The following is a 19,647-nucleotide window of genomic DNA, read 5'->3' on the forward strand; positions in this document are numbered from 1 at the left end:
ACAGATAGGTCACAGAAAACACCAGTAAATGCCATTTTGTTATTTAATGCTTGTAAAATTTGGGGAGTGAATGTGTAAATGGCATTCTCAGTTGAGCAACTCTTCTTAAATCCTAGCTGTGAATTAACAGGGTGTATACGTGGACAAGGAAAAAAAATTCCCAGATTTTTCCTGGATCTCCCAGTTAAAAATACACGTTATCCCGGGTGAAAATATGCTTTTTCCATGTCAAGTGACAGTATACTTTCCCTCGGAACTGTAAAACTTACAAAACATTTGAATGTTTATGGTTTCATACAGTGGCTTAGGATTTCCCGGCACTTTAGAAAACGAAACTCAGGGCGAAAAAACACGTTTTGGAAAGTTCTTTGATGTGCAGCAACATGTATGCTGCAAATTTTCATATTATGAAAGTATAAATTCGCATTCCACCAAACACCACATGTTCCTCTCCGAAGCATTGAAATCGAGATTGCGATGGGCTTTTGTAAGCCAGTCATCGCTCATGTCACGTGATCTCGCCAGCCGATGACAGCGGATATTCAGAGCATAGGACAAGCGATGCAGTCAGCCAATAGCAACATCATTGTTAAGTTTAGCGAACGCACAAATAGGAAAAGTTAATATACATAATACTCCTACAAGAAAAAAAAAGCTTTCAGATATAGTATTGGTCTCTAACATTAGTAAGCTGCAAGAAGAAGCTAAGCTTTCACATATAATGTTGATCTTTTTCTGCGCGTTTTACACTTTAAGATACATCACACAAATGTGCCAGTAAAATCTTTAGTACTGTCATAAATCTCTGATCTTCTGGGCTCGAAATTCTTCTGAATGGCTTGACATCAAAGAGTTGATTTTTAAATGAGAGTCAAACGCTGTGTGATATAAGAAATTCATTGTACATTCTCGCACATAGTTCATCTTGTGTAAAAGGAAATTTACTTTGATAATAACACTTTTCAAATCACAATTCGCAATATTTTCCCAGGATCTGTTAGAAATAGACTTGTTCCAGCAGTTGCCAGAGAGCGCCAGATAACAGGCGTCCCATCGCTTGCGCAGCTGCGATGACGTAGGAAGCCCGTATGTGTAAAACATTAATAGATCTTACATTATGTCATAAAAGAAACAAGACATCAGAGGATACTCCAAGAGTGTTGGAATTTCGTGAACCATAGTGCAATAAATAACGCACCTTAAATAAAGTGGACCATACTGCAATAAATAATTTGCCTTAAAGTGCAAATTTGTGTGTCCAGATTGCCAATGAAGTGGGCCTTGACCTGATATTAAGCTCTTCAGAGTGGTTTTCAGGAAGTAAATTTTCGTGGAGTACCAGTACTGTATTATCTCATGTTGAGTTCTTTATTATGGCATAATGCCATACATGATAGAAGATGAAAATGTGCATTTGAAATGCAGCGAACAGTTGAAACTAGCCAATAGTGTGGTAAAAACTTCGTTTCAAATAAATTAGATGTCTCAGCGGAAAAGATAGATAAAAACCGAATTTCTTTAGCAAAGCAACAAACGTAACTTCATTACTCTACAAGGCGATTAATGCTTGACTGTCAGAAAGGTGGAAACAAAATAAAATCTGAGATTAATAGCATATTTTAGCCTTCTGTAATTACAAGAATGTATTTTAATTCACTTGATAGCTCCCAGCCACAGAAATCACTTTGTTTTAATTCGACATGAGAGCAGTAAACGAAGAGGATACAGCAAAATCGCAAAATGTAAACACAGATCACGTGGAGACTGCCCTACAACCCCTCCCCACCCCCACCCCCACCCCCACCCCCCCACTATAACTCAGACTCCTCTGCGCAGCAGATCCAGATCTACGATATTTCGAACCGGGGCAATAGTAGATGGCGGCGCCCTCCCTCCCTCCCCCCAACCCCATCGAGCGTTTGAGATAGGATGCCAAAAAATTAAAAGACTTTTCAAAAATATGTTCATTTTGTAACGCACATCTTTCTGAAGACTCTGATGCATAAAACAAACAACTTCGAGGAAATGTATGACATGTTATCTGGTCTTAAGTGTGCCAAAGTGCAGTGTCACATGTCTTCACACAAAATTCTTCTACTGTACATCACTGTGTTTTGCACTGTGGAACTCAAATGTGTATATTTCAGAAAATTTGGACTCTTTATTGCCTATTAGCTAATAACTTGCTGTTCTGTGTAACATAAAATTAAATATAGGATATATAAAACCAGTTAAGACAAGAGACAAGCTAGACAGTACACATAGTACACATTTCTTCAATCCTTACGTCCTAGCGTCCTCCCCCCCCCCCCCCCTCTTAATCTTGCTACAGCTTTACATGGCGTGCTTTCCCTTCTGCAAAAGAATCTGTTACTTCATCAAAATTCGTCAAATGTTTTGCTACATGAAACATCGAAATATCATTGTCTAATACTGAAAAAGGTGTTAATACAAATAGTACCCAAGACTGGTGCGGTTTCTTGATCTGATTACATCTATTTTGTCACTGTTTGCTAGATAAAAGAAACTAGGCCTTTCTATTATTGCAGGAATTGTAACACACATCAAATAAGCGAGACTGTTTTAGTAATAATGGTCATTTTTATAATACGACAGAATATAATTCGTGAAGTACCAATATCAAATGCCTATCTGGCCTACTACAAGCAGAAAGCTTTATGTTAGGTAATAGTTTCAAATTTCATTCATACGCTCCAGTTTCTCAAGCATGAGATCGAAAAGCAGTAGTATAAAATTTCTGAATAAATTTGGGATCGTCATAATCTTCCATAATTTGTGTGATGTCCCCGTTTCTTCTCCTTCCTCGGTCTAATAAACAGTCTTCTCATCACTAATTCTGTAACTATTCCAACCACTGTCAAAACTCATTGTCCGGTTAACTCTACTAACCCTTCCAGAATCACCCGTTTAATTAACCAGTGATTATTCTCCGGTTAGACGTTATTACACGTTTGTACAACACGTTTTCCGTGCTACTTCCACAATATAACTTAAGCGGCAGCTGGCTGGGGACTGTACAACTTGCCCTTCCTAGTTTAGCAATCTGACCAAAAATTTTCTGTCAAAATTTCATTTTCTTGGATACACTGAGAAGATAATACATATTTTTTCTTACTTGTTATTCCTGTTAGTCGCTTATTTCCACTCTGGCAGTCTGAATCTATGGACTTCGCTAGTAATTAAAACAACGCTGGTCATTTGCATACCCAATCAATCAAATAAACAAACAGCATTTGGCATTCACCCGTTCAGCTTTATTTCGCTCAACTCATATAGCCCTGTCACCTTTTGTCTGTAGGAAAGTTTACTTCTAGATGCGCCAAGGATTCCCCTGCCAGAGGCATCACATACACTATGCACGCATTCAAAAATCAACTTATGATTCATTCAGAAATCAACTCAGAATGTGTTCAAAAATTTTCAAAAACCAACAGGGATACATTTCAAAATAATTTGAATAATCGATAGACCAATGTGTGCTAGATGCTAGGCGCTTTGTGATACAAGGTCCAGAAATGGTTGTCTTCCTTCCGTCTCAGTCTCTGTAGTGAATCTGATGCAAGGATGAATGGAGTTTAGCAAGGAAGTCACGTCACGGAGTTTCTCTCTTTCATGGGGCAAACAATGAATGTATTGTCCAAATAATGGGAAATGTAGCAAGCAGGTTTCCATTTGGATGACTTCCAGGGCTTTTTCCTTGAAGTACTGCATATACATCTTGGTAACTAAAGGTGAGGTTGGGCTGCCCAATGCGATTCCCTCCATCTGTTCAACATATTCTCCATTAAATAGAAAATACATCGAGGTCAAGACATACCTGAAATGTTGGTAGTCTTCAGGTCAAAATTCTGACCAGCGAGTTCTCATGGCTGTCTTAGTGGTACCCTGGTCATTAAAGCTCAACATGAATCCTGAATGCTTCACCCTGAAGTTGTTGAGATGTTTCACAAAATCCAAAGAATTGTGTACATGTGTGGATATTTACCCACATAAGGAAGAGTATATTACAAATATTCTGTGAGTGAATGTGTAGGAGCCTTGATGTTGCTGACAGTAAGGCACTCCCTCTTTGTGGAACTTAGCTCTCCAACTAATCAGGCCTCAGAAGGCTCAATGGTGTCAATTGTGTCAACCTCTGCGGAGGGAGGTGCATATGGTCAGCACACTGCTATCCTGGTCATTGTCAGTTTTAGTAAATGGAGCCACCACTATTCAATCAGGTAGCTCCTCAATTCGCTTCACAAGGGTTGAGTGCACCCTGCTTGCAAACAGCACTTGGCAGACTCAAGACGGTCATTCGTCCAAGTGCTAACCTAGCCTGACAGTACTCAACTTCAGTGACCTGATGGGAATTGGTGTTTCCACTGCAGCACTGATTTTATAGACCTTAGGGAGTCCATAAATTCTTGGCAGTATGCATTCTTATGGAACTATTGTTTAGCATAGTACAACCCCTTTTTAACGAATCTCTGGGGACCTAACTACCTTTTCCTTAAATAGGAGTTTTGCCTAGGTACAAAGGAGGTGTGACCTGGAATCATAATTCAAGCATGTTTAAGTAATGTAAGAACCATTTAATTGCAAACTTACCAATAATCTGCAAAAAATTTAAATATGGTGTACATATATTTATATATCACACTTTTTGCAGAACACATTCATTGAAGAATTGTTTGTTTTGTCCTTCCAGCATAATGTTAAAAGAGGAAAAGTAATTCCTGACAGTATCAAGTCCTTGCACATCAGCTGTGGAACTTGGTGCAATGATCTCCTCCTTCTCCTGTTGTTGTTCTTCTTCTTCATTGTTTTCACCGCCACCTCCTACCTAACAATGTTACAGAATTTCATACATTTCACATTCACATCAGGTGTGGAAGTCAAAACATTGTCATCACAAGATATAAAGTCCTGGAGTGTGACATTTTCAGAAATATCTGTGATTCTGTTCCATTCTTCAATGTTGTCTTCATCAACAACTGATGTAATATAGCCTGCCTTTGCAAAAGTAACACAATCTGTTGTGTCACACAATTCCACGTAGCAACAAACATGTGCTCATGTGCGTAGCCTGCGGAATGCTGAATCTCCACGCTTCCTTCCTCTCAAGGAATGTAATTCACAACTAGACAACTGCTACCCTGTATCTGGCTTTAATGGAGTGTATTGTGCTCAGGTCCAAAGACTGCAGATAACTTGTGCAGTTCAGTGGAAGAAACACAAATTTCCGTTTCTTAGAAATGGTGCAGGCATTCTCTCTCTCTCTCTCTTTTACATCCATGGCATTTTCACCCTTAACAGAACAAGTTTTCGCAGAAAGTAATTTGGAGGTGGGGAGGGGAGGAAGAAAGGGTGCCAATTTCATCTGCATTAAAAATTTCTTTGGGCTCCTAACCTTGCAATAATCATGGCATTGTAAAGTTTTTCCAGTGGTTTACAGTTTCTACATCCAAATCCTCCCTCTCTCCATTTACACTCTGAAATGAGAGCTTACGACATTGTTTAAAATGATCTCATCAGCTATTTGACGAACTGAAATTTTCAATACCGATCTTCAGCATGATTTTCCAAGCCTTCTCTTGTAGTATGTTTCCATTTACAGGAATGATGTCACTTCTCATTCCTTGAAACCATTTTAAAAGAATACTTTCCACATCACTGAATGTTGACAAGTGAATGTTCTTCCTTTTGCATCCAGATGAACTACTAGCTTTGGCATTTAACAGTGCTTCCTTGTTTTTGAGAATGCTATATAATGAAGATGGTGCCAAATCATACTTCTTTACAATGTTGTAAAGTTTTATGTTGCGATAGTCTTCGACATCGTAGATGATCATCAGCTTTTGCTGACTCACAGGCTTGCCATGTTTGCAGGCTGTAACTCCACAAAAGTAAAAGTGATAAATTTGTCAACAGCAAAAACAGCACTTCACAGCTTGGACTTCATAATTCAATGACTGTGACATCAGATCACGTGACCAGTGTCACATGGTAAGCAGGGCAGAAATAGCTTTCCAATTCATTCAAGACTTTTTCCAGTATCATAACAATGGAATTTGATTCAGATACATGTTGACTGAAAAAAATCATTACTATATACCTGTGTTACTCTGAAAGAAATCATAAATTCTCTCGGACTTGTTAGGAACTGCATAAAAACCGGATTTTAATTTGTAATATGTTTCATGTTTATTGCTTAAAAGTGGACTACTCATTAAAGTGGGGTGTGTTAAAAGCTGGAAGAATAACATTGTTTGTCTGGAGTTTTGCTGGGACTGATGAAAATATGTTAAAAGTGGGTTCATTAGTTTGAGATTTTACTCTAACTCCTTTGAGTAAATCCAAGTCCTTGAGAAATGCCCTTGTCTTGTTTACCAGCTTCTTGGTGGGATCAGCGCTGATCTTTCTGTAAGAGTTGTTGTGTTAATTTTCCTGTAGGACTCGTCATCTAGCAGGCCTGTTTCTTCTCAGTGTAGACCTTCTGTATTAGGACACCTGTTGCGGCATCTTTGTCAGCAGGTAAGGCAATACTGTCAAGGGCACTTCCTCAGGTCTTGGTTGACTGACCTCTCTCTGCTGCTGATGTTCGACTGTGTGGGTTTGGTTCTAGGCAGAGCACAAGTTTCACAACATACTTCTTCAAATGTTTCAGGTAGGTGCAAGCCGTAACCTGTTTAAATGCACTGACGATGTCCGAGACTGGTGTGAACCCGGTAAAGAAAGCGAATTTAAGTCCCCTCTCCAGAACTGAACTCACATTGTCACTCAGCTGTGTGTATGTGAGATTGATGATAGTTTTGCAGGGGCCTTCAGTGGCATACAAATTTCGATATCTGACATCCTGTGGTCTTCCTATGTATGGAATTCACTGCCACCCAAATAACACTATCAATTTTTCCCTAGTTCCAGGAATTAAAATGGTTGGACAGTTGTAAATGTAGTTTCAGTAATTCCTGAGCCATGTTCTTTAACTCTGGCAGGTAAAGCTCACCCTCTTATGTGCAAGGGCAAGACTGGCTCACTTCTCGATTCTGGCTGTCACTGAATCAATGTGACGCATAACCTTAGCAAAATTTGGCATGAACTTAGTGAAATTTGGCACTATGTCTTTGCACAGTGTATCAGACATCCAAGAGTATTCAGCAAATGGCACCTTTTGGTTGTGCAGCTTGTCAAATTTTTTTATGCTGCAACACACTTTTTCCCTGTAAAGGTGTGTAATATGGTTCTCCAGTTTCTACTGGTATATTAGTTGATCAAACACTCCCCAGGTGTACAGCTGGCAGAGTACATCAGCAAACAGACATGTCACCATTATCAGGTATGGTAGTGAATTGATCTTCTGTGGTGTGTGGCTGACTTATGCCCCTCCCCATGTGTGTCGTTCTGTATGTACCCCATGCACAAGGGTGCTTGTGGGTGACCGAATAGGTGACTCCATCAGTGGCTGGAGTTCTACTGTTTTTATCCTGCTGCTTTTCCTTAAATTCTTTACTTCTTGGAAGTTATGCTCATCTTCTTCATTATTGTAAAAACAAAGAAATCCTTTATTTTATTCTCTGTTACTCATACTCTGCCCGATCTACAATTTCTCTTTCTTTCCCCCTTCTCTACTGCCCTATGCAACTAGAGACATGATTTCTGTAACATTGCTAACGATTGCTAATCTACTAATAATTACTGTAAAAATTTGTAACATAACTGTGAAAGAAATACAGTAACACTTGCAGTAAATGCAAAATGACTTAGTGCTATGAACAAGAAAGGGACTAAAAGGTTTATAATACAAAAACAACTTTTTCCATTTTCTAGCTCTCTGCTATCTGTCTTACCTCTTTACAGTCTTCACTAATAACATGCATAAGAGTCACCAGAAAGACTTCAGACAAGTTAGGTGAGCTACAGAAGAGGGCCACAAATCTAGCTGCAATAAACGGCAGGTCTTGGGCATCTCTTAACTCACTGGTCGACACCTGTACAGGACAAAATCTGAAGTACAAGTCAATTCTCCTGAATTTAAATTTACAATACCAAATTAGCAGAAAAAATTTACCACTGACTCTTCTCTATCCATTACTCTCAAAATCACATCAATAAACGTCTTTACAACATTTGTAATCAGCTTGGCAGATGTACCACACAATTTCATTGAAGACAGTAATACATTCCTTACAATGCTCTCAATTTCTTCATAGTCCTATGACAAAAAAATTGATAGTAAATAACATTAAAAGTCTAACAAAAGTAAGAATAACAAAACAGAATATTTATAGAAATCCACTGTAGACAATTGAAGACGCCCAAAACAATGAGGTGAAACATATTTGGTCAAAACCAATAATAAAAATTATGCTTCAAAAGACAAGTAACCATTATTTTGTCTACAAGATAAATAGCATTAAGGCTTTGTTATATTAACAATCTTACTGTGACCTCTGGCTAAGGCAGACTCTAGAGATCATTTTCCGTACCGTTTCTTGGCAGGCGCACAGGAAGTAGAGATCCCTACTCATCATAGTTGTCAATACTAAATAGATTTCACCTGTTTATATTGGCTTACAATTCTTTAACTCTTATGTGACGTGTTGAGCAAGAGTTAAAGAGATTAAAAAGCATAAAAGTAAACATGTTCTCTCTCAGTGTGCCAAATAAATAGTAATCCCCGGATACTCATCTCACATAAGTCTGGTAATGACCGCAACTATTTTATATTGTTCAATGCCTCATCGACAATGAGATTCTTAGTAACAGAATTTTGTAACAAATAATGGGTAGTGGTACCGGTCAAACAAAATTTCTGTCATTTATGTCAATCACTTTTGGAACACAACTAAAGATTTAAAATGTGATAGCCAAATAGTCATCCCATTTAGGAGTATAATACTTTTATATTGCTTGTAATAGCCTAGTTCTAGTTGCTTGGCAACTTTCAATATCAGAAAGTAAACTTAACTATGCTTGCCAAATATTTGACCGTTTATAGTGCAGTTTGACATGTTTGTCATGCATAGATAGTGTTTGAGAGAAACTTTGATTAACAGAAAGTTTGAAAAGATGGTGGATGTTGTTTGTGTTGACATTTCGCAGCATATGTTTAGTGAAAAACTGTTTTATTATTATTTATCTCACCTTATCGTGAGTTTCCACTACTATGAAACTATGATCAAGTATAAAAACAAAATAGCACTAACAACTACCATAATGATAGAGGTACCACATCTTTCCCAGCCATACATTACACGTTAAGAGGTTATGAATAGAGTCAATATTTTATGCATACAGTGACATACAAGTGGAGTGGATTGAAATAAAAGAAATCGAAGTTCTCCAGTTCTTCCACACACGATGTAGGCTACATATTCCCATGTTGCTGTATTTTTATAACTTCTCATTAGAGGACAAAGTTGAAGAGAACAAATTTTCGCATACTATGTCTTCTTTCTCAATGTGTGCATGAAGTAATAGTAAACATTTCTCTGTCCATCTGCAGGAAGTTGATGTAATCATCAGGTTCTGAGTGAAACATATGCATTAACAGGTTTCCAGTTGCATATTTCTCATTTTAAACCATTCCCTAGATCAGTGTATTTATTGTTTTCTTCTTCTTTACATACAGTGCCAGAGACCATGTTAGAAATGTTTTATATGCATTTGTAGCCATTCCCACTAGTGCCAAAATACAGCATACATCAAAAGTGTCTGCTTCAAAAGTAAGGTTAAATTGACAAGCTTTCTTAGTACTGTACGGGCTTGTTTGACACGTCTGTGGCTAGACAAGAGCGAACTTGACAGACAAGTTTGCTACTTTAAGAGGGACTTAAGTTTCAAAAAGTTTAATCATCCATTTGAAGGAAGTTGATGTAATCACCAGGTCCTGAGAGTAATATTTTTCCCCTTAGCATATTTTCATGGTGAAACCTCTGATTTTAAGCAATTCCTGGACAAGAGTCTTGTTTTCTTCTTCTTCTTTAAACACAGTGCCAAAGTCAGTGCCACGACTGCTTTGCGTGTATTTGTGGCAGTATTCACTACGCTCAAAATACACATGAATACAAATAGTATCTGTTTCTAAGTGAGGTTAAACTGACAAACACTGTTTGAACATGTACAAGCTTGCTTGGCAGATCCATAGCTAGATAAGAGTGATTTTGTCAAACATGTTTGATTGTTTAAGGGGGCCTAAACAATTCAGTACTAAACTACATCCCCATTAGCAACTTGCCATTATGATATTTTTTTCTAAGTTCTACAAACAGTAGAACCACTAATTAATCAGCAGTATCAGCCCATAGAAACACCAGCTTTCTTCAAATGACTAGGCAGTACCATGAATGTTGTTGGTCCAGTTTTCCTGAAACTTCACTACTCAAATTTACATCAGCTTATGCATTCCAAAATCCACTGTACAGATTGTGTTACTGGTGTTGTTGCTACACAGGGTATTGAAAACATTTCCCCTGTTACCCTTCCATTCACATATTATACTTATGGAATCCAAATGTCCCAGAATTTAGTTTTTAAAAATATTTGATGAAATTCTATACGTTTTTGAAAATTTCACTTGATTAAACGAAACATGATATGACAAATTAATATATTTTAGCTTATTTCTCTAACCTCTATAGTCCCACAGTAACACTAAAACAATAACTTATTTTGAGCAATACTGTGGCTGGAGTGTAGTTGGACTGTTGTAACAGTTCCAGGTATTGTACTTTGAGAAGAGTTTTGAAAACTGCCAGATTGTCACAAGAGTTACCACTGTCATTATCAGAATAGTGTAGTAGTTTCTATTATTTCATATAAGCTGTACTGGTGGTTTCTCATATTAATCATATTTTTTCCACTGAGTTGCAAAATGCAATGCTGAAACATGCCTGCAAATTTAGTGTCAGTTATTGTTAGAAGTGGAATTTTATCAAGAAAGGTTGATTTGATTATGAAGCAGTCTTCAGTACGTAACTGTTTGAATAGCATAAGTCATGGTGGGTGTTGTGAAATATTTGATCACATTGAGTCAAAGAAGTACATTAACAGATTTAGTGCACCAAGGTCTATAACATACTACAAAATTATTTTGTAAAACCTCGATCAAGTCAAGACACCAAAGATCGAGTAGCTGAGCTTACACTAGCCTACCACATGGTAAAACTTCACCAAAATCTAGTGATTGTACTAATAAGCTTAATAGCATTATGTTTGATGATTCTTCCATTGGAAAAAAAGTTTAGCTCAGCAAGAATTAACGTAACCTTGGTAACTGGAGTTATTGCTCCCCATAGTTTAAAGGAAAGCCTTGAGTACACCAAAAAGTATTCTTTCTACAGGGTGTCCACTGATGCCAGCATTCATAAAGCTGCTAAAATATTTCCATTTGTTGTTGAATTTTTCGATATTAATGAAAGAATTCAGTACGAACTTTTGAAGATGAGTTCCCTGCCTAATGAAATATCTGACTAAATTTCAATTTTTGTATGAGTACCATTAAAATGTTTGATCTCGAGAAAAATAAACGTGTGGCATTTCATGGAGACAATACAAACACCAACTTTGGTGATAAATACAACATTGGATGAAAACGCTGAATGAATGACATAGGCAACCCTGTACATATTTTGCACAACAGCATGCAGACATCTGCTGATAGTTTGAGGTGTGATGTTGAAACTATCCATTTTCCATATGCACAGTTAGAATAGGGATGCTTAAGGAGTTTTGGCAATTATTGAGGGGCTGAATATGTGAATGTAATGTGTCACTCAAAAACTTGCTGGTTATCACTATTTTTAGCAGTTGAAAGAGTTACCAGGCTGTTTAAATCCTGAAATGAAGATAAAGTCCCCAAAATACTGATTCCATTTTTCAGCAATTCTTCAGGTGAAGCCTACTTACGGTTAATTCACAGCCAGCTTAGCACTCTCCAGCACAGAACAAAGGAAACTGAGGAAAGCACAAAAAGTATAACAGAGGTAAAGGATGTCCTGAACAATACTCTTGGAACTGTTACTAAGAGAAAAGAGCAGCAGTTCATTTCTTTTAATGTTAAATCTGTCCTTAAAAGAGCAGAAGTGACACAATCAGCAGAAATGGAATTTAAAGAAGCAGCTAACATATTTTATGAATATTAGAGCAAGTGGAGCACCTCATATTCCCCATGGGTATTAATGTGCTTGGGTATTAATGAAGAGTGCCAAAATGAGAAAGTGTTGAAGAGAAAGTTTATAATTCAAAGTGGGAAAAACTGAAATTGATTATCCCATTGTCTTTGATCAATCTGGGCTAATGACAAATTTTATTGAAGAAAATCTTCATGAGTGGAATGATGAAAACAAAGCACCATTCAGTGTCGTGAGAAGTGGGTGAGTGTTTTTGAAAGCTGTGACTGTCTTCAGCAGTACTCTGAGATGGTAACAATTGCAAGGTATTTATTTGCAGTACCAGCCCATAACATCAATGAAGAAAGGATATTTCCATTCATGAATATTTAATGGTCTGATAAAAAGAACAGAATGGAGGGCAACTCTGTTTAAGCAATCATACACATCCTGTACAACCACAAAAGTGACCACATGAAATTTTACTACTATGTCTCAAAGAACAAATATATGAACAAGAAGACTCAAAGCTGTTTTCTCCAAGGACAATAGATCCCACCTACAAGTGCTCAACAGTATTAACAGTTAATGTTAATTTTAGTGTGTTAAAAATTTGATGACTATATTACTTCAAAAAATCAGAATTTTTTTAAAAAAATTATGTACAGAGTGTTTCTAAATTAGTTATACTTTCATATAACTAATACTTTTGGATTGTAAAAAGGTAAATAACCTACATAAATGTTTGATACAGCACTGAATGCACTATATCTTCGAGTTTTATTCCAGCTTAACACTGTTAATTCCCAGCATGGCATGCCCGAATGAGTTATTGCAGAGTGTATGCAGTGTGTTTACGGTTTCACAAATCCAAATCCACTACTACACTTCAGAGACATTTCAGGGGAAATATTGCAAGCCACCACCTCAAAGACAAACTATTATGAATTGGTACAACTGTTTCACTGAAATTGGCATAACATAGTACGCTGGGTCAGGGACGGCCAGCAGTTTCTGATGCAGCAATTGAAAAAGTTTGGCAATCTTACATACGTACTCTGAGTAAATAAAATTGTGGAACATTTGTAAATAAAACTTGAAGATATAATACTGCATTCAGTGCCATATCAAACATTTCTGTACGTTATTTACATTTTTCACAATTAATGATAACTTTTGTATAACTAATTTATAAATACTTGATCTTTTAAATATTACTAATTAAACAGAAGTTGCAGAAGTAAGTCAGATTAAAGAAGTATATTAACAAAACATTAATACTAAAAATTTAAAAATTTGGGTTCATTTTGGAGGAGGGGAGGAAGGGTGGAGGGTGGGGGTGGGGGGAGATGTCCATTCTAGGAATGTGTACACTACGATTGTGAAAGGTGCCCTCTCGTGTACAACACTTTTCTTGTAAAATCTCCTTTGCATAAACATCACATGTATCTCATCAGTTGCAATTATTTCAATCAGAAAATCTTCACATTACATCAACTATATTATCCATCTTGTGAAGACACATGGGAAGTGAACAGGAATCAAAGGTGTGAAAATTGGCTTAAAAGTCAAAGTTGAACATTTTATGCACTACAGTAGGACGACTTCAAGTTATTAGACTACTACAGCACTAAAACAAACTATATTATAACTAAAGAATTAGTTTCAAGAATCACTGTAAAGCCATTCTCCAAAGGCATACAAGCAGTTTTCTGGCATCTAATTATTTAATTCAGTTTCAAACTCCTCTATATTAATCATCAGGATAAAATACCGAGGGTGAAAAGTTACCTTCGACTCATACAGAAACCAGACTGTAGTTATAACAGTCAAAGGACATAAAACAGAATGAAGGAAATTATTCAATCTGTACACTGAGCAATCAGTAAAGGGTATAAGGAGAAATTTGGAAAGAGAACCATTTAAGGTTTGCCCATGACATTGTAATTCTGTCAGAAATGGCAAACAACTAACAAGCTCACTTGAGTGAAATGGATGGTGTCCTGAAAAGAAATTATACAGTAAACACCCAGCAGTTATCACTGTAACCAGTTGATGAGTTCAAGTGTATTTCCTGGAAGACTGAAGTACACAGAAGTATCACAAATTTACAACAGTGGAGATTAGCAAATGACCTCTAAATATAGATCCACTTCCCTCCTTTCCATGTTCTGAAAATATTTGGGAAGGTACCTAACAACAAAATTGTGAACCATCTTCCTGAGAATCATCTTTTAACAATAGCTGAATTTGGCTCCTGTGAAAGCTTCTGTACTGAGAAAGCTATATATAATCTCACATACTCACTTCTAGAAGAACTAAATAATGATAATTAATACCCTGTTGCTATTTTCTATGATCTTTCCAATGCCTTTGATTGAGAAGATCATAAACTAATGTTGTTGTTGATGCTGCTGCTGTGGTTTTCAGTATGGAGAGTGGTTTGATGCAGCTCTCCATCCTATTATATCCTGTGCAAGACTCTTCAGCTCTGAATAACTAATGAAACTTAAATCCTTCTGAATCTGCTTACTGTATTCATCTCTTGGTCACTCTCTACGATTTTAACTCCCACACTTCAAATGGTTCAAATGGCTCTGAGCACTATGGGACTCAACTGCTGAGGTCATTAGTCCCCTAGAACTTAGAACTAGTTAAACCTAACTAACCTAAGGACATCACAAACATCCATGCCCGAGGCAGGATTCGAACCTGCGACCGTAGCGGTCTTGCGGTTCCAGACTGCAGTGCCTTTAACCGCATGGCCACATCGGCCGGCTCCCACACTTCCCTCCCGTACTAAACTGGTGATTCCTTGATGTCTCAGAATGTGTCCTATCAACCGAACCCTTGTTTTAGTGAAGTTGTGCGATGAATTTCTTGTCTCCCCATTTATATTCAGTAACTCCTCATCAATTACATGACCTACCCACCTGACTTTCAGCAGTATTCTGTAGCACCCCATTTCAAGAGCTTCTAATCTCTTCTTGTCTATGCTGTTTATCATCAATGTTCCACTTCCACACATTGTTACACTCGAGGCAAACACCTTCAGAAAAGTCTTCCTAACACTTAAGCCTGTATTTGATGTTAACAAATTTCTCTTTGGCAGAAAAGTTTTTTTGTCACTGCCAGTCTACATTTTGTATTCTTCTACTTTAGCCATCATCAGTTGCCCAAATAGAAAAATTCATCTCCTACTATAAGTGTCTCGTTTCCTGATCTAATTCCCTCAGCGTCACCTGATATAATTCGACCACATTCCATTATCCACCTTTTGCTTTTGTTGATATTCATCTTTCATCCCCCTTTCAAGACACTGTCCATTCTCTTCAACTGCTCTTCTGCGTACTTTGCTGTCTCTGACAGAATTACAAAGTCATCAGCAAACCTCAAAGTTTTTATTTCTTCTCACTGAACTTTAATTCCTACTAATTTTTTTTTTTTTTTTTTTCGGTTTCCTTTAGTGCTTGCTCAATGTGTAGACTCAATAACATCGGGAATATGCTACAACCATCTCCCTTCCTTCTCAATCACTGCTTCCCCTTCATACCCCTCGATCCTTATAGCTGTCTTCTCATTTCTGTACAAGCTGTAAATAACCTTTCACTTCCTGTATTTTACTCCTGCTACCTTCAGATTTTCTAAAAAGAGAATATTCTAGTCACCCTTGTCAAAAGCTTTCTCTAAGTCTACAAATGCTAGAAACATAGGTTTGCCTTTCCTTAACCTATCTTCTAAGGTAAGTCATAGGATCAATATTGCCACATGTGTTCCAACATTTCTACGAAATCCGAACTGATCTTCCCCAAGGTCGGCTTCTACGAGTTTTTCCATTCGTCTGTAAGGAATTTGTGTAAGTATTTTGCAGCTGTGTCTTATTAAACTGATAGTTTGGCAATTTTCACACCTGTCAACACCTGCTTTCTTTGGATTGGAATTATTATATTCTTCTTGAAGTCTGAGAGTATTTCGCCTGTCTCATACAGCTTGCTCACCAGATGATAGAGTTTTGTCATAGCTGGCTCTCCCAAGGCTATCAATAGTTCTAATGGAATGTTGTCTACTCCCAGGGCCTTGTTTCGACTTAGGTTTTTCAGTGCTCCGTCAAATTCTTCACATAGTATCACATCTTCATTTCATCTTCACTTACGTCCTCCTCCATTTCCATAACATTGCCCTCAAGTACATCACCCTCGTATAGACCCTCTATATACTCCTTCCACCTTTCTGCTTTCCCTTCTTTGCTTTGCTTGGAAGTGGTTTTCCATCTGAGCTCTCGATATTCATACAAGTTGTTCTCTTTTCTCCAAAGGCCTCTTTAATTTTCCTGTACGCAGTATCTACCTTACCTCTAGTGAGATAAGCCTCTACATCCTTACGTTTGTCCTCTAGCCATGCCTGCTTAGCCATTTTGCACTTCGTGTCGACCTCATTTTCGAGACGTTTATATTCCTTTTTGCCGGCTTCATTTACTTCATTTTTATCTTTTCTCCTTTCATCAATTAAATTCAATATCTCTTCTGTTACCCAAGGATTTCTATTAGCCCTCGTCTTTTTACCTACTTGATCCTCTGCTGCCTTCACTATTTCATCTCTCAAAGCTACCCATTCTTCTTCTACCATATTTCTTTCCCCTGTTTCTGTCAATCATTCCCTAATGCTCTCTCTGAAACTCTTTACAACCTCTGCTTATTTCAGTTTATTTAGGTTCCATCTTCTAAAATCCCCACCTCTTTGCAGTTTCTTCAGTTTTACTCTACAGTTCATAACCAATAGATTGTGGTCAGAGTGTACATCTGCCCCTGGAAATGTCTTACAATTTAAAACCTGGTTCCTAAATCTCTGTCTTACCATTATATAATCTATCTGAAACCTTCCAGTGTCTCCAGGTCTCTTCCATGTGTACAAACTTCTTTCACGATTCTTAAGCCAATTGTTAGCTATGATTAAGTTATGCCCTGTGCAAAATTCTACCAGATAACTTCCTCTTTCATTTCTTATCCCCATTCCATATTCACCTACTACTTCTCCTTCTCTTCCTTTTCCTACTATCGAATTCCAGTCCCCCATGACTATTAATTTTCATCTCCCTTCACTATCTGAATAATTTCTTTTATCTCATCATACATTTCTTCAATCTCTTCATCATTTGCGGGGCTAGTTGGCACATAAACTTGTACTACTGTGGTAGGTGTGGGCTTCGGGTCTATCTTGGCTACTATAATGCGTTCACTATGCTGTTCACAGTAGCTTATCTATGTTCTTATTTTTTTATTAATTATTAAACCTACTCCTGCATTACCATTGTTTGATTTTGCATTTATAATCCTGTATTCACCTGACCAGAAATCTTGCCCCTCCTGCCACCAAACTTCACTAATTCCCACTATATCTAACTTTAACCTATCCATTTCCCTTTTTAAATTTTCTAACCTACCTGCCCGATCAAGGGATCTAACATTCCACACTCCAATCTGTAGAATGTCTGTTTTCTTTCTCCTGATAATGACATCCTCCTGAGTAGTCCCCACCCGGAAATCTGAATGGGGAACTATTTTACCTCTGGAATATTTTACCCACGAGGACACCATCATCATTTAACAATACAGTACAGCTGCATACCCTTGGGAAAAGTTACAGCTGTAGTTTCAACTTGCTTTTAGCCGTTCGCAGTACCAGCACAGCAAGGCCATTTTGGTTAACGTTACAAGGCCAGGTCAGTCAATCATCCAGACTGTTGCCCCTGCAACTACTGAAAAGGCTGCTGCCCCTCCTCAGGAACAACACGTTTGTCTGGCCTCTCAACAGATACCCCTCCATTGTGGTTGCACCTAGTGTACGGCTAACTGTATCACTGAGGCAGGCAAGCCTCCCCACCAACGGCAAGGTCGATGATGGTTCATTGGGGGCGGGGCGGGGGGGGGGGGGGGGGGGGGGAGGGGTTGGGGTTGGAATTATTACCAGTACATTATTCTTGAAGTCTGAGAGTATTTCGCCTGTCTGATATATCTCGCACAGCAAATGGAAGGAAGAGTGCTGTCATGGCTGCCTCTCCCAAGGCGATCCGCAGTTCTGACAATGTCTTCTAGACCCAGGGGCTTGTTTCGGTTTAAGACTTTCAGTGTTCTGTTAAATTATTCTTGTAGTATCATATCTCCCATCCCATCTTCGTCTGTGTTCTCTTCCATTTCTATAATATTACCCCCAATTTCATCTCCCTTACCCTCAATTTCATCTTGGGCAAGCTGACTTACTTGCTGCATGTCCATCCCAGTCAAACTATTAATCTCGCCTGTCCACGACAATGATGCACATCCTCTAGGTCTTTGGTCATAGACTTTTCCTGCTATGATTTATTTTTCCTAGTGGCTCTTGTTTCTGGCAATATGACCAAAATATTTCAAATGATTTTGGTTGACAAGAGTTGACAATCTTGTTCTGAAGCTGAGCTGCCTCAGGATCAATTCATTAGTTCACAATGGCTTGATGCAGATCCACTTCAACCCGCTCCTGTATTCATGCATCTGGTCCCCCTTACAATATTTACTCCCCACTCCTCCCTCCATAATCAAATTAATTATCTGTTTATGTCTGAGGAGTTTCCAACCAACCTGTCCCTTCTTTAAGTCAAGCTGTGTCATAAACCTTTTTTCTCTCAAATTCGATTCAGTACCCAACTCTTCATTAGTTACTTGATCTACCCATTTCATCTTCAGCATTCTTCAGTACTAAAAAAATGATTTATGGAAGATATAATGGGCTAATTAATATTAAAGATACACAACAGACAATGATGACATTATAGCACAAAGATATATAGACATTGTTGAAATGGTTATTTAAAACTATGTCTTAAGTTATAAAAATCTACAGAACAATGCCTCACCTTTAGGCCAGGTTTCAGGTAGTCCTTTACAGGTATACAGTCAGAAAAACTGCTTATACAGTCAGTAAGGAGATGCAAGAGCATGTGTTGTGTTTTAAAGAAGGCACGCGCATCCAAGTTCCTCTTGAAACTGTTGTAGAGCTTTGATGTAAACTTTATGCAAGAAGAAACAAACATAAGCCTGCAACCTGCAACATATCATGGACAGTGTAGCAGGAACAACTGTATTTGTATGACAAAGATTCAGTTGCAATTTCGAGACACTCGGATACCTAATATATATTAAAACTAGACTAGGTCGCAAACCTCGACTCTAGTTTTTGTAAGCAATATTCTTGTCAGTTGATTTATCCAAGTAGTACATCTTTCATCCAGGCCAGCCTATATATAGTAGAGAGGTTCTGGTACACACCCCATATGGCAATGCTAGATGGCTTAGTCAGTGACAGTACTGACTGTGAAAGGAAAGTCCAGTCAGATTAGAGCCTAGTTAAAAACTGACAGGAAGTTTGAGACTGTACTCTTTGCTGTATTCACTTGCAAGACTTCTTAAAAATTATGATTTGCAGGAAACATACAAAACAAATTGTGTAAATAACGAATATTATACTTTTCTGTCCTTGTATATTTGGTAGTTTCTTTTAA

The 19,647-nt window shown here is 37.8% G+C and overlaps 1 protein-coding gene across 1 annotated transcript in view; it reads right to left on the bottom strand.

Annotated features, from left to right (window-relative positions):
* Window positions 1–19,647, bottom strand: part of LOC124613132 — a 179,203-nt gene that overhangs the window by 11,363 nt on the left and 148,193 nt on the right. Inside the window, exons 18-20 of the mRNA XM_047141749.1 lie at window positions 19,003–19,190; window positions 8,072–8,215; window positions 7,851–7,991 (exon numbers count right to left, since the gene is read on the bottom strand). Coding sequence (XP_046997705.1) covers window positions 7,851–7,991; window positions 8,072–8,215; window positions 19,003–19,190 — 473 coding nt within the window. The remainder of the gene's footprint in view (window positions 1–7,850; window positions 7,992–8,071; window positions 8,216–19,002; window positions 19,191–19,647) is intronic.

Source organism: Schistocerca americana, chromosome 4, assembly GCF_021461395.2.
Source record: "Schistocerca americana isolate TAMUIC-IGC-003095 chromosome 4, iqSchAmer2.1, whole genome shotgun sequence".
Lineage (NCBI taxonomy): Eukaryota > Metazoa > Arthropoda > Insecta > Orthoptera > Acrididae > Schistocerca > Schistocerca americana.